This window comes from Rhinoderma darwinii, chromosome 2 (genome assembly GCF_050947455.1).
Source record: "Rhinoderma darwinii isolate aRhiDar2 chromosome 2, aRhiDar2.hap1, whole genome shotgun sequence".
Classification (NCBI taxonomy): Eukaryota; Metazoa; Chordata; class Amphibia; order Anura; family Rhinodermatidae; genus Rhinoderma; species Rhinoderma darwinii.
This window is the reverse complement of record NC_134688.1, coordinates 92,143,016-92,158,681: the sequence shown is the minus strand read 5'-3', so window position 1 is coordinate 92,158,681 and position 15,666 is coordinate 92,143,016. Positions and strand designations below refer to the sequence as shown.

General features: G+C 44.1%; 1 protein-coding gene across 1 annotated transcript in view; it reads left to right on the top strand.

Moving 5' to 3' along the window:
• VDR (vitamin D receptor) overlaps window positions 1–15,666 on the top strand; it is a 161,521-nt gene that overhangs the window by 118,924 nt on the left and 26,931 nt on the right. The window contains exon 5 of the mRNA XM_075850127.1: window positions 13,560–13,744. Coding sequence (XP_075706242.1) covers window positions 13,560–13,744 — 185 coding nt within the window. The remainder of the gene's footprint in view (window positions 1–13,559; window positions 13,745–15,666) is intronic.

Below are 15,666 nucleotides of genomic sequence, written 5' to 3'. Positions count from 1 at the left end.
ATCGGATAATCTCATAAATGACAGGGAAATGAACTTCATATTGAAGGAGCACCCGCAAACGGCAACTTTTTACAGTTTACCCAAGGTGCATAAAGGGGTGAACCCTTTGAAGGGTCGCCTGATTGTATCTGGAATTGACAGCCTTACGCAGAACGCCAGCCTGTACCTTGATCAGGTCCTTTGGCCATTCGTGGTGTCCCTGCCATCATATGTGAGGGACACCATGGATGTGTTGAGAAGACTGGAGGGTATACGCTGTGACGGCGATGTACTGCTGGCATCTTTAGATGTGGAGTCCCTATATAGCTCCATCCCACATAATCAGGGATGTAGAGCTATTGAACACTTCCTAATGGATAAAGGGGTACAATACCAGGCCCATAACAAATTCGTCATGGAACTGTTAAGATTTATCCTAGAACACAACTTCTTTTTATTTGATCAAAAGATCTACCATCAGCTCAGAGGAGTGGCTATGGGCAGCCCCTGTGCACCCACTTTTGCCAACTTGTATCTGGGGTGGTGGGAAAAGGAGGTTGTGTTCAGTGATCTGATGGATAAATGGTCATCATGTGTCTTGCTCTGGATGAGATTTATAGATGATGTCTTGATCCTGTGGACAGGGACCAGGGAGGATTTTCAGGAATTTGTGGAGATCTTGAATGCCAATGAATTAGGTCTCTTTTTTTACATCTGAAATTCAAGACACTAAAATCACATTCTTGGACATTATGATCTCCAAGACGGACACAGGGGTGTTAGAGACGAATATGTATCGCAATGAAACTGCAACTAATAGCCTACTACGGTGGGAAAGCTGGCACCCAATAAACTTGGAGAGGAATACCGAAGGGCCAATATCTTAGGGCACGGAGAAACTGCTCAACCATCGCTGACTTTAGAGTATCAGCCCGTGATCTTGAGAACAGATTTAGACATAGGGGATACCCAAGGGATGTGTTGAGAGGGGCATATCAGAATGCACTGGGGTGTAACAAAAACGACCTGCTTAACCCCAAACCGAGGAAAACGGAGGAAGAACCAATTAGGGTGATAGGCACTTTTGACTCTGCCAGTGGAGAGGTTAGGGAAGTCCTCAAACGTTTTTGGGGCACCCTTAAGGCAGATCCTGATGTGGGGGACCTGGTGGGGGATTCCCCGCTGATTACTTACAGGAGGGGGCACAATCTAAGGGACCGACTGGTCCATATCCACCTACAACCGCAGGCACAATGCAGCACCTGGCTGGATAATAGTGTTAAAGGGACGTACAGGTGCGGAACATGTAAAGCATGTGTGTCCATTCTGTGTAGTAAGAATTTTACGATCACCAAAACCGGAAAAACTTTTGATAACAGGTCATTCATAAACTGCAAAACGAAGGGCATTGTCTATTTGATGACCTGTAAATGTGGCCTACAATATGTGGGTAAAACTAAAAGGGAGTTTAGGAGGAGGATCCGCGACCACATTGGGGATGTCAGAAGGAAAGTAGACACCCCTGTATCAAGACACTTGTGGTCCTGCCATGATGGGGATGTTACTGCTCTTGCTTTCCAGGGAATCGAACATGTTAGACCCCTCCTGAGAGGTGGGGACCTGGACAAGAAAATATTACAAAAAGAGGCAGAATGGATATTTAGAATGCAGACCATAAACCCCCATGGCATAAATGAACATATCTCATATTCTTGTTTCCTCTAGTCACACTATGCGATTCTATCGCGGTTTCTTCGCAATTTACATCACAGGCTTTATGTCCTCTCGCTGACCCTGCATATTCCCTTGAATATGGCATCGGTATGGTTGCCCCGTATTATATGAGATTTTTATGTGGGACTGCTTTGGTATAGGCGCTTAGCTTAGCCTGGCGCCCCTTACTTACTGCCCTATGTGGTAGGGGGCAGGGACGGGATATGATTTTAGTTGTATCCCGGTCCCTGTCCCCTGTACCCCCTATATATAGTAAACCTCATCTGCGATGTTTAGGGCAATGTCCCTACCTATCTGTGACCCCTGGCTGACTTAGTGACGGGACGCAGGGACATTACATATGTGATGGCCGGGAGTGAGTCTCTGACCGAGACGGCTCTCGTGTCAGTTTATCCCTCCCTGTGTATCCACACGGCCCTGCTTGTTACAGTGCCTTGTGTGACAGCTGGGATACTCGATCACTATCCATATTACTGTTTGATGTCGACTGATGCAGGAGCCGCGTCTAGCGTCCTCTAGTTACTATGGACGCTTTGGTCGTCCAGGAACCCTCATTGGTTGCTAGGACTGAGGGTCGCCGCCTCCGGCACGTCACAGGGTGTCGTGTGTAATGCGGATTGGCGGTTCGCCCCGGTGACGACTTTTGGAGGGCGGGCTCTCAACCTCTTAAGCCTGTAATTTCTCCGGCGCGGGTACGGCCAGTGTATTAGAGCCGTGCACGCGTCTGGAGGCTATAATCAGCACATGAACAGTGCTATCCAGCGTTCAAACATTACAACAATTTAACTATTTAAGAATCTATATCTATGTATCCCTGAGGAGGCATCACTTTGGTTGTGGTGCTGAAACGCGTAGGATCTGGATAGATTGTAATTAATGGCAAGGATATAGCGAAATTTATATTACAAGCAGGGAAAGTTGGTCTTTAGGTGTGAGAGAGACATCATTCACTCTGGACGCTTTTCTTGTCGCAAATCACTTGCTTATGCCTGGTTCTGGAAATAGTGGCTGGTTGAGCCACATTTTTAACTAATATAACTAATAAACTAATTCTTAATCGTTCTTTCAGGCGGTGAATCTAATTGAATATATTGGAACGACATTCCTTATCAATTTTACAGTGAATTCCTTCCTTTAAAATGTCACACTGTACAACAAAAATGTACCAAAATATTGGCCGAAAAATCTAGCCTAAACGAAGGCTTCATGCACACGTCAGTATTCTGGTCAGTATTTTGCTCCAGTATTTGGAAGCCAAAACCAGGAGTGAACCCAAAACAAGGAACAGGTGGCTCAAAAACAGATGCAAATCTTTCCATTATAGGTTTTATCTGTTTTATGTTCTACTACTGGTTTTGGCTTCCAAATACTGAAGCAAAATACTAACCAGATTACTGACGTGTGCATGAGGCCTAAGCCAAGTAATAGGTGGTATAAGGAAGAGAAACGTGTCTAGCTAGATGCGCTAAATTTATCATACAGTATGCACCACTTTGATAAATTTGGCACATTTTCTGACTGCCTTGTCTAAGCTTACACTGTCTAAAACATGGACAATATTAGTAAAACTGCCCAATTATATTTTAAATTGTAAAGGTATCAACTAGAAAAAAAATTAGTTGGGCAATGTTCATACTTGCATTCATTCATAATGAAAGGCACAATGCACTGCCAGATCTATTGTTCATTAGATACCACCAGCACCAAACGGATCCCATTGACCTACCATAGAAAGTGTATTCCCCGATGTAATAAAAAAAAAAAGAGAAACCACCAGTAAAATATAAGCTGTCAAATTGTTAAAAAAAAAGATCTGAATTGATCTACAAAAGCTGAGAGATATTCAGTGTGAACATCATTTCAGCTCCCACAGGTTATTGCCACTCCGCTTTCTTTGAATGGAACGTCTGTTTAAAGAGCCCCTGTCGCCAATGGCAGAGGCTGTGATTCTAGTTAGTTATTATAACTTATGACTCAGTACTATCAGGCTATCTTCACATTGCGTTTTTTTTGCCAATGCCTGACATGTACGCCGGGAAATGTTTCCGTTGTATACACTAAATGTAGGCGGTGACAGATGCCTAACCGTAGCATGACCCTGTTCATGGTGTATCCGTTAAATGGATAATATTATAGCCTGTGGGTGATGTTTACACCAGTGACGTGGCCCCATTGGATGTTCCCAACGTAGCAGAGCTGCCCTGCTCACAGACTCTGGCTGCCCTCTTTCCCCATGACCAGGATCCTCTGGGATGCATAGGCTACTACGCCATTCTATCCTTCAAAAAACGGACAACCTTTTGGCCTCTGTCTAATGGAGCCCTATGGACGCGTTTAGATAGACCGATAGAAGATGTTATTCATCCCCAACGGGGAAATGGTCTTGTAGCATTACATAATCACATATAAAAACTTAATACAAAATACATTAAAACATGACTTAAAAAGACAATAATACAAAAAACAATATGCCTGCCTATGGCAGAAACATCGGCAATACTTGTACTATCTATGTCTATAATATTAACTATTCCCACGTCCATCTTTCCCTGCCAACAATTTATTCTAGGGTCTATTGCAGTTGGCAGAAATGACTGCCGATAGCGCTCCTTCACACAACACAACTGTACAAATCTTTGGCTAAAAGTGCTGCGCTATGCCTCAGCCACTTCAAAACATAGATGAGTCCATCTCAATTATAGCTATGAACTGATATAGTGTCCTAGTTTTGACCACATCAGCAAAAAAGGGAAAAATTACATCCCGCTACCTGGCCTGCTTTCTTAAATCATTTCTCTAGCATTTTAGCATCTGCCTTCCTGACATTGTTCCCCCATCAGATGGTCCCATAAAAAATGGTTCTCGCAACAATCGACTCGTTGCCAGAATCTTGTTGCACACCTGAAACGAGCGCAGCTTCCGTAGAAAGTATAGCCGTGACATAACGTTTTCATAGATCTTTTCTACATTTGTACCCCAATCAAGCTTCCGGTCAATATGGACACCTAAGTCCTTGTAACACAGTCTCCACATCATTGCCACCTATAACCGCTGGACCACTCTTCCTACAAATCAATGATTATTTTTTCATCTTTTCAATGTTCAATATAAGGCTGCTGGCTGCACTCCACAACATTTTCCACCAACTGCGTATACTCAACTTCAATGCCATCCAGTACATATCCAATCACCACAGTGTCATCATAAAAATCCTAATGATGACAAGTTTCTGTACAATATCGGAAATCAGATGTGTACAGGGTAAACCGGTAGGGTGACAGGACAGTTCCCTGTGGCGCCCCAATGATGATCAACAAACTATCAGATAAGCAGTCTCTAATGCGCACTAACTGAGGTTTCGGAGTAATATACCTATGTAATATACCTATACTATATGTCTTTATGTGTGTGTGTGTGTGTGTGTGTGTGTGTGTGTGTGTGTGTGTGTGTGTGTGTGTGTGTGTGTGTGTGTGTGTGTATGTATGTATTAGGGATGTCACGATACCAGAATTTGGACTTCGATACCGATACTTCGTTTAGTATTGCGATTTCGATACCAATTTCGATACTTTTGCCAACAGTAATAAAAAAAAAATTCTTCCGTTTTCTGATGTGAGGCGCGACGTGTGATGAATTTTGAACGCGCCTCACATTAATAGTAATTAATCCCATCATGTTTCTCAGTCATAATGGGTTAATGTGTGAGGTAAATAATGGGGTTAATTACTATTAATGTGAGGAACATGGAGGGTAAATTAATGGCACCTCACATTAATAAGTGATAGAAAGCCGTGTTTATTTCATTTTTTTACAGCGTACACATCATAAATGATGCAAAAAAATTGTTGTGCGCGCCATTACTGAATGTGTATATTATGTATTGAGACTTATTTTAATGTTTATTGTAAAAAAGGTGAATGTGTATTTTTTTTTTTTAAATTTAAGAATACTTTATTTTTACTTTATTTTTAAACTTTAATGTACTGACATATATCAGATATGTGCCAGTACATTAGCCTGTGGACAGATAGTACACAGGCTGTTGTTAGGGCATACTTGGGTATGTCCTAACAACATGAAATATGGTAAGACAGCCCTGGGGTCCGTCAATAGACCCTGAGCTGTCTGCCCATATATGGTATGGCCCTCGATCGCGTCACAGGAATTCCCTGTGACGCGATCCAGGGGCATCCCCCCTGCTCATTTTCTCCTGAATGCTGCAGTCCGCTGTGATCGCAGCATTCAGGGGAATAACGGCGGAGATGAGAGGTTTCTCTGATCCCCGCCGTTATAGAGCGGGGCTGCGGCTCTGTAATACAGCCATTGCCCCGCTCCTGACAGGAAGTGCGCGCGCGGTCAGCATGAGGTGATGCAGCTGGCGCTGCACTAATGAGCGGCAGTTCAGGCACGGAGGACAGAACATGGGGGTGTTTTGCAGTGCGCCCGCCATGTTCTGTCTCCAGTGCCGCCGCTCATTAGTGCAGCGCCGGCCGCATCGCATCATCCTGACCCCGCAAACTTATCATGACTCAGGAGCGGGGCTGTGGCTGGATTACACAGCCGCAGCCGCGCTCCCATACATTCATGTATTACTATACTGAGCTGTGCGGCTGCGCAGCTCAGTATCGAAATACAGTAAATAGCGGTATCGAACCGTTTAGGGATGCACAGTATCGAAGTTTCGATGCACCGTGCATCCCTAGTATGTATGTATGTGTGTGTGTGTGTATATATATATATATATATATATATATATATATATATATATATATATATATATATATATATAAATTCCCGCAGCACTCCGGTATGGTAAATAAAGGCGATTTATTCCAATCAACAAAACTGGATGCTACCTTTCTGTCCAACCTTAGGACCTTTTTCAAGCTTGAAAAAGGTCCTAAGGTTGGACAGAAACGTTGCATCCTGTTTTGTTGTTTGGAATAAATCGCCTTTATTTACCATACTGGAGTGCTGCAGGATTTCTTATTTTGGAATTTATCTTTGGAGTGCTGCTTTTTTCTATTTCTGTGTGTGTGTATATATATATATATATATATATATATATATATATATATATATATATATATATATATATATATATATATATATATAATCTGTAACAATTGGGACTTTCTCTTATATCTCTCATTACGGCCTGACAACCATTGACTCCAGCCAGTCATATGACACCTATCATTATGCATCAGACTTTAGAATTCAGGTGTGATCAGATGTTTTGTACACAGAGAAAACAAATATTTATCATATCAAATACCAGTCAATATAACATCACTATCTAATGATCTGTCCAAAGAAATAATCAAAACTCGCACCAAAAAACAGGTGATAAGTTCACATTAAAGGGGTTTTTCTATCTTGGACATTTATGGCATATGCTATAAATGTCCGCTAGAACCGGGTCCCACTTCAGGAAAGCCGGGAGGCAGTGGGAGCTGATCAAGGTAAAACAGGGTTTTGGTGGCCCCATTCTAGAGATAGGTGCAGGTACAAGAGGTGGGACCCGCATCTATCGGACATTTATGGCATATCCTGTGGATGTGCCATAAATATCCAAGATGTAAAAAAACCCTTTAAGGCCCATTTACACTTTAATCATAACTGTAATTGCTAAGTGTTCATGACGATAAGTGCCGTATAAATGCATAAAAACAATAAACGATGAGTAATAATTAACCCTTTCATGTCGGCAATCTGTAGATTCACATCCTAGCCGCATATACCCCGTGCAGCCAGGACGTGAATCTGCAGACCTCTGCTTCTGCCGGCATATCGCTGAGGAGAGCGCTCAGACGCCGGCGGTGTCCTTGTCCCAGGTTCCCCAGAAACATGTTCTCAGACAGCGGAACCGATTGGTTCGGCTACAGATCATTTTATGACCATGATTAATCAATCATGGTAATCTCTGAAAAGCTTGTTTGCAAACAAACTTTTCTCACTTGTCATCTCCTCATCCGCCTTCACTCTGTCACAGTGTTTCAGAGAGAAGGAGACTGATCGAGAGAAGACAGAAGAAAAGTAAATAAAAGCATTACATACAATTGTGTGTGTATACAATATATATATATGTGTGTGTGTGTGTATATATACACACACACACACACACACACACACACACACACACACACACACACACACACACACACATACACATACACATACACACACACAGAAAGTATATACTTTGTGTTCACTGTGCCCCTTAGTGTTAGAATAGGCAGGCAGGAATATTAGGTTAGTTAGCGAGATAATACATGGTTAGTTAGTAAATTAATTCAAACATTAACTATTTAGTGGAATTTAATAAATGACACTAAATCTGGCACTTTTTTGATCAATTGTTTGTAATATAAAATGTGTTGCATATGTAGTAAATATATATGTATTTTTTTTTTAAATGGATCCAGGCCCCTTTTGAATTCTTTTAGTGAATTTGCCACAACCACTTCTACTGGCAGAATATTCCATAGTCTCACTGCTCTTACAGTAAAGAATCCCCCTTGTTCTAGTTACAGTCCAGGGTATAAATAATCGTAAGAGAGATCTTTGTATTGACCTTTGATTGACTGAGATATATATATTAATTAGGTTGGACCCCCCTCCCCCATCTTTTTTTTTTTTTTTTTCTAAACTAAACAACCCTAATTTTGGAAAAAAAACAAAGGATTGGAGCAGCACTGTGAACAAATGCCTGACTAGACTGGTGCAAAGCTTCAAAAATAAAGGAGTGACCTCTCCTTATCTGTTGGATATCCAAAAAAGAGAACATGAAGCAGCACTCAAATAAAGTGAATTTATTCAACCAACATGGAACCACAACATTTCACCTGCTCTATGAAGGCATTTTCAAGTTGAAGTTTCCACTTGAAAATGCCTTCATAGAGGAGGTGAAACGTTGTGGTTCCATGTTGGATGAATAAATTCACTTTGAGTGCTGCTTCACGGTCTCTTTTTTGGATATCCAACCCTAATTTTGTTAATCTTTCTGGGTTCTGTAGTCCACCCATTCCATTGATTATTTTAGTTGCCCGCCTTTGAACCAGATCAAGCTCTACTATGTGTTTCTTGTTCACTCGTACCCAAAACTATACGCAGTGTGCGGTTTTATAAGCAACTTATAAAGTGGTAGAACTATGTTCTCGTCCTTTGCATTTATGCCCCTTTTGATAATTATAATCATCCATACTTAAAAATTGTTGTTTATTGAACATATAATCATCCTGACTTTTTTTTACTGTACTGTATAACCAGTTTAATATGCCAATAAACTTGTTCATAGTAGGTACCAGTGGCGTAACTACCGCCGTAGCAGCAGTAGCGGCTGCTACGGGGCCCGCGGCATGAGGGGGCCCGTGTCGCCCGCCGGCACGGGCCCCCACCATGGCCGGAGGCTCCGCTAGCAGCCGCTATGACTGCTACAGCGGGACGCCACTGAACACTACGGCAGAGCAGGGAGGTATCTCCCCGCTCTGCCATTAACTGGTTCCCGACCGCTGGCTGTTATTTTTACGGCCAGCTGTCAGGGTCCTTAAAACCCGAGCCATAGACTTTCTACGGCTCGGGTTTTAACTTGCCCGCGCGATCGGGCAGCTGAATGTCGGGTCTCCGGCTGTCAGTGACTGCCGGGGACCCTGAGGAGAAGATAGAAGCAGCTTTCGCTGCTTCTGTCTTCTCTGATCACTTGTACACAGCGCTGCATGCGCGCTGTGTACAGGAATAGAGACAGCAGCAGCGGCGCTGTCTCTATTCCTCCCGGTGATCATGTGACTGGTCACATGATCGCCGGGTGCCGTTAGTGGCAGACTGCTGCTGGGTCTTACTAGACCCAGCACAGCCCTATTAGTGACAATCGTCACTATGAGAGGGCTGATTTCCCCTGTAACTGGGGCTGCTGTGCAGCTCCAGTTACAGTGGAAAAACATGGTGTAAAAGAAAGAAAATATATAAAGTTCCCCAAAGGTCTTCTTTGACCTTTGGGGGACAGACCATAGTAATAAAAAAATAATAAAGTAAAGTGCAAAAAAAATGTAAATAATAAATACACATAAAATACCCACCCCAAAAAAACCGTTCCCCCCGCCAATCATTGTTGTAACGCTAGCGCTGACCCAATTACCCTAATATAGACATGTAATATATAAAAATTTACGGTAGACAATGACGATCACAAATAAAAGGTCTATTTTAGGGTAAAACTGTTATTACCAAAAAAAAAAAATAGCTGAAATGTAAAAAAGCTTATTTTTTTACTATTATTTTCAAACTTTATGAATAAAAATTCTAAAATAGCAAAAAGGTGTGTATAAAAACGATAAAAAATTAAACCTGCATTGTCTACGGAAAAAACGTCGCAAAAATCACGTAGTTAGCCCAACAAATAAAAAAGTTAGAGCCATTTAACTAACACGTGCTAAAAATGGCTAAACGGTGTCTGGTGCTGAAGGCGCAAAATAGAGCAAAAGACATGTATCTCCCCCCTCTCCACAGGACATGTATCCCCTCTCCACAGGATATCCACAGGACATGTATCCCCTTTCCACAGGTTATCCACAGGACATGTATCCCCCTCTCCACAGGACATGTATCCCCCTCTCCACAGGACATGTATCCCCCTCTCCACAGGACATGTATCCCCCTCTCCACAGGACATGTATCCCCTGTCCACAGGACATGTATCCCCTCTCCACAGGACATGTATCCCCCCCCCCCTCTCCACAGGACATGTATCCCCCCCCCCCCCTCTCCACAGGACATGTATCCCCTCTCCACAGGACATGTATCCCCTCTCCACAGGACATGTATCCCCCCCCTCTCCACAGGACATGTATCCCCCCCCTCTCCACAGGACATGTATCCCCTCTCCACAGGACATGTATCCCCCCCTCTCCACAGGACATGTATCCCCCCCCTCTCCACAGGACATGTATCCCCCCCCCTCTCCACAGGACATGTATCCCCCTCTCCACAGGACATGTATCCCCCCTCTCTCCACAGGACATGTATCCCCCCTCTCTCCACAGGACATGTATCCCCCCCCTCTCCACAGGACATGTATCCCCCCCCTCTCCACAGGACATGTATCCCCCCCCCCTCTCCACAGGACATGTATCCCCCCCCTCTCCACAGGACATGTATCCCCCCCCTCTCCACAGGACATGTATCCCCCCTCTCTCCACAGGACATGTATCCCCCCTCTCTCCACAGGACATGTATCCCCCCTCTCTCCACAGGACATGTATCCCCCCTCTCTCCACAGGACATGTATCCCCTCTCCACAGGACATGTATCCCCTCTCCACAGGACATGTATCCCCTCTCCACAGGTTATCCACAGGACATGTATCCCCCTCTCCACAGGACATGTATCCCCCTCTCCACAGGACATGTATCCCCCTCTCCACAGGACATGTATCCCCCTCTCCACAGGACATGTATCCCCCTCTCCACAGGACATGTATCCCCCTCTCCACAGGACATGTATCCCCCTCTCCACAGGACATGTATCCCCCTCTCCACAGGACATGTATCCCCCTCTCCACAGGACATGTATCCCCCTCTCCACAGGACATGTATCCCCCTCTCCACAGGACATGTATCCCCCTCTCCACAGGACATGTTATCCCCCTCTCCACAGGACATGTTATCCCCCTCTCCACAGGACATGTTATCCCCCTCTCCACAGGACATGTATCCCCCTCTCCACAGGACATGTATCCCCCTCTCCACAGGACATGTATCCCCCTCTCCACAGGACATGTATCCCCCTCTCCACAGGACATGTATCCCCTCTCCACAGGACATGTATCCCCTCTCCACAGGATCTCCACAGGACATGTATCCCCTCTCCACAGGATATCCACAGGACATGTATCCCCCTCTCCACAGGACATGTATCCCCCTCTCCACAGGACATGTATCCCCCTCTCCACAGGACATGTATCCCCTCTCCACAGGATATCCACAGGACATGTATCCCCCTCTCCACAGGACATGTATCCCCCTCTCCACAGGACATGTATCCCCCTCTCCACAGGACATGTATCCCCTCTCCACAGGACATGTATCCCCTCTCCACAGGATCTCCACAGGACATGTATCCCCTCTCCACAGGATATCCACAGGACATGTATCCCCCTCTCCACAGGACATGTATCCCCCTCTCCACAGGACATGTATCCCCCTCTCCACAGGACATGTATCCCCCTCTCCACAGGACATGTATCCCCCTCTCCACAGGACATGTATCCCCCTCTCCACAGGACATGTATCCCCCTCTCCACAGGACATGTTATCCCCCTCTCCACAGGACATGTTATCCCCCTCTCCACAGGACATGTATCCCCCTCTCCACAGGACATGTATCCCCCTCTCCACAGGACATGTATCCCCCTCTCCACAGGACATGTATCCCCCTCTCCACAGGACATGTATCCCCCTCTCCACAGGACATGTATCCCCTCTCCACAGGACATGTATCCCCTCTCCACAGGATCTCCACAGGACATGTATCCCCTCTCCACAGGATATCCACAGGACATGTATCCCCTCTCCACAGGATCTCCACAGGACAGGGGATACATGTGTGATCGCTGGCAGGGATAGGGAGAACGGGGGACTGAAAGTCCCCTGAAGTTCTCCATCACAAACCTCAGACTTCCGGGGTCTGTGTCGGCAGCTCCGTAGAAATGAATGGGGCGCCGGTCGTGCTTGTGCGCATGCGTGACCAGCGCTCCTTTCATTTTTATTGAGCTGCGCAGACGCCGGAAGTCAGAGGTTTGTCATGGAGAAGTTCAGGAGACTTTCAGTCCCCCGTTCTCCCTATCGCTGCCAGCGATCACTCATGTATCCCCTATCCTGTGGAGATCCTGTGGAGAGGGGATACATGTATTTTGTAGGACACACTGTAGGTCGCATTTTTTTGGGAGGGGGGACGCTGTATGGCGTTCCCTACAGGGGGGGGGAACGCTGTATGGCGTTCCCTACAGGGGGGGGTGGCTGTATGGCGTTTCCTACAGGGGGGAGCTGTATGGCGTTCCCTACAGGGGGGGGCTGTATGGCGTTTCCTACAGGGGGGGAGCTGTATGGCGTTCCCTACAGGGGGGGGACTGTATGGCGTTCTCTACAGGGGGGGCTGTATGGCGTTCCCTACAGGGGGGGCTGTATGGCGTTCCCTACAGGGGGGGCTGTATGCCGTTCTCTACAGGGGGGGCTGTATGCCGTTATCTACAGGGGGGCTGTATGGCGTTCTCTACAGGGGGGCTGTATGGCGTTCTCTACAGAGGGGGGGGGCTGTATGGCGTGATCTACAGGGGGGGCTGTAAAAAAGGCACTATCTACAAGGGGGGGGGCGTTGTGTGACACCCAGGGGAGGGGGGGGCCCCAGTCAAAAGTTTGCTATGGGGCCCAGTCTTTCCTAGTTACGCCCCTGGTAGGTACTGTAGTTATAAAGGAGTAAACATCCATCTTATTGTCGTAACAATTTTTTGAGTCGGATATTGTTAATTTGTATGTTAAAATTTTTTAACATAGAAATGTATCTTTTAGTTACGCAGTAACACATATCTTGCTTCAGTATCACTTCACAACTAGGCAGATTTGCTGATCAAGGTGACAACCTCTGTTTATCTGCAATGGAAGGGACATAGGTTTTCACACAACTTTGCCGTACCAGTTATAAAGAAGAAAATGCTACATAGAACTTTTGATAACTGGAAAGCTTAGATCAAATCATAGACTTCTGTCAAAAAGGGGAAAATCTCTTCAAGTTAATTCTGAACTCCTTAGCTGCCCCCTCAAGGCCTGACGCTTATGTTTTTATTGTTATAGTTATCCTCACAGATGAGGAGGTCCAGAGAAAAAGGCAGATGATAACAAAACGTAAAGAAGAGGAAGCACTAAAAGAATCTCAAAGACCCAAAATGACAGATGAGCAGCAAAAAGTAATTGATGTTCTTTTGGAAGCACATCGCAAGACATTCGATGAATCTTACTCCGATTTTTCACAGTTCCGGGTAAGTAATTATTACAATGATTGCGATTAGCCGCATCTTTATAATTATAATATATATATATGTGTATATATATTCTATTGTAAGCTGTTCTCACCTTTTTTTTCCTATGATAACCACTGTGTTGTACAGTATGTGCACCAAATTGACTATACTGTTTAGGTCTCCGCACTACTGTATGTTAATGCTGCATCAATAAAGGGTAAAAATCTGGTAGGATAATTTGTGAAGCAATGTTTTCTGCCTCTTGCGTGAGAATATGTAATATTGGAATCCTATTAGGGAAATAGCATAATGTTTTCATATCATTCCTGATCACGATTATTTTTTATGACTCACGCTAATTTATGAGAATAGGCAGGGCAATCAGTGACTCACATGTGAATACAAACCTTTACTTGCCCTTAAGTGTGTTTTTTGTTTTTTTTTTCTAACACAAAGTACATCCCAAAATACATTTTCACAAGTTTAGTAAAATGACTTATGCTAATCTAATAGTATACCTGTTTTAGCTTGAATTTGTAATTTACTGTTAAAATTGTATTTTATCCATTCAAATTTTTTGTGTGTAGTTACTTCCACTAGGTGTCTCCCTTCCTGTAATCTGCTATCCATTCCCTATCCATCTCTAGTTACAGAGCAAAGGAGACGGACTACAGGAAGTGTGTGGGGGGGGGGTGTCTCTTCACTGCCTGCCCATAGAAGTCTATTGAGAGGTGAGGGAGGGATCAGGAGCAGAGAGGAAAGATACAGGCTGCTAGTAACTGTTATATCTCACCCCAGCGCTGGATTCACAGCTACACTGCTCCTCACTGCTGTATAATCTCCTCCATGTGACTACTTCTGTATATGTCATAGAGATAGGAGAGCAGGATTCTACTTGTCTGTGTGCGGTATGTAGAAGACATGATAGCCATTAGGCTCCACCCACCAGCTCAGAGAAAACTGAGAATTAAAGTGAGTGCCTGCACAGGGGAAAACTGCTAAATAATGCAGAATACAAGTCATATAATGGGTAGAATTGTTTTTTATATCATGTACACAAATAAGACCGTCTATTCTGAAAAGTTAGGTATGCTTTAACCTTGATTCACTTAAGAAGCTGTTTTTTTGAAATGCAAGTACTAATATTGTATATCTAATAAAAAACAGCCCAAACTTTAGTACATCAGTTAGTCACTGCTTTATGAAAAGTGATGAACGTTTTCCACTGCCTTTTACTCAGAAATCCTGCTTCAGATCATATAAACCTATAGATCACAGAGCCCAGCTTTTCTCCCTCTGTCATATACTGCCTTCAGAAAGGGCTGCATAAATCACCTGATGGGTTCCCCTTAAATAGTATTGGCATATAATGCCTGAATAATAAATAATGCTCAAATAATATTCCTATACCATATCCTCATAATACTACCTTAAAATGCCCCTATAATACTGCTATATAGAGACCCGATAATTATTTAATACAGTGTCCCAACTAATACGAAATGACAGTGCCCACATAATGTTGTAGTTGTAATATGCCTGACGGTTTAAGAATAGAGTGACTTAAGAGTTTTTTGTAGTATCTCTGCTGTCCAGTGCTTAATAACCTTTCCAGACTCCATCCCTGTCCAGTGGCCTGAGAAAGAAGCTTGTAGAGAAGCTGGACTGATCTAATCAGAAATACGAGAGAGCAGATTTCGCATTATCATTTGACAGCCGCACCAGATAAGCACTTCATTAATGCAAGTGGGTACAAAAAAAGCACAACTTTTAGCTACTAAATTTTTACAAATTATTTTATACTTTACAAGCATTTAAACTCATAGAGCAGTCTAGTTATTTTCGGCACCTTTAGGTATGGGTGGTCCCTAAAATGGACTGTAACAAAGGCTGACCAGGGAAGTGCATTTATGAAGTGCAATTCTTGTATATGCAGTCAT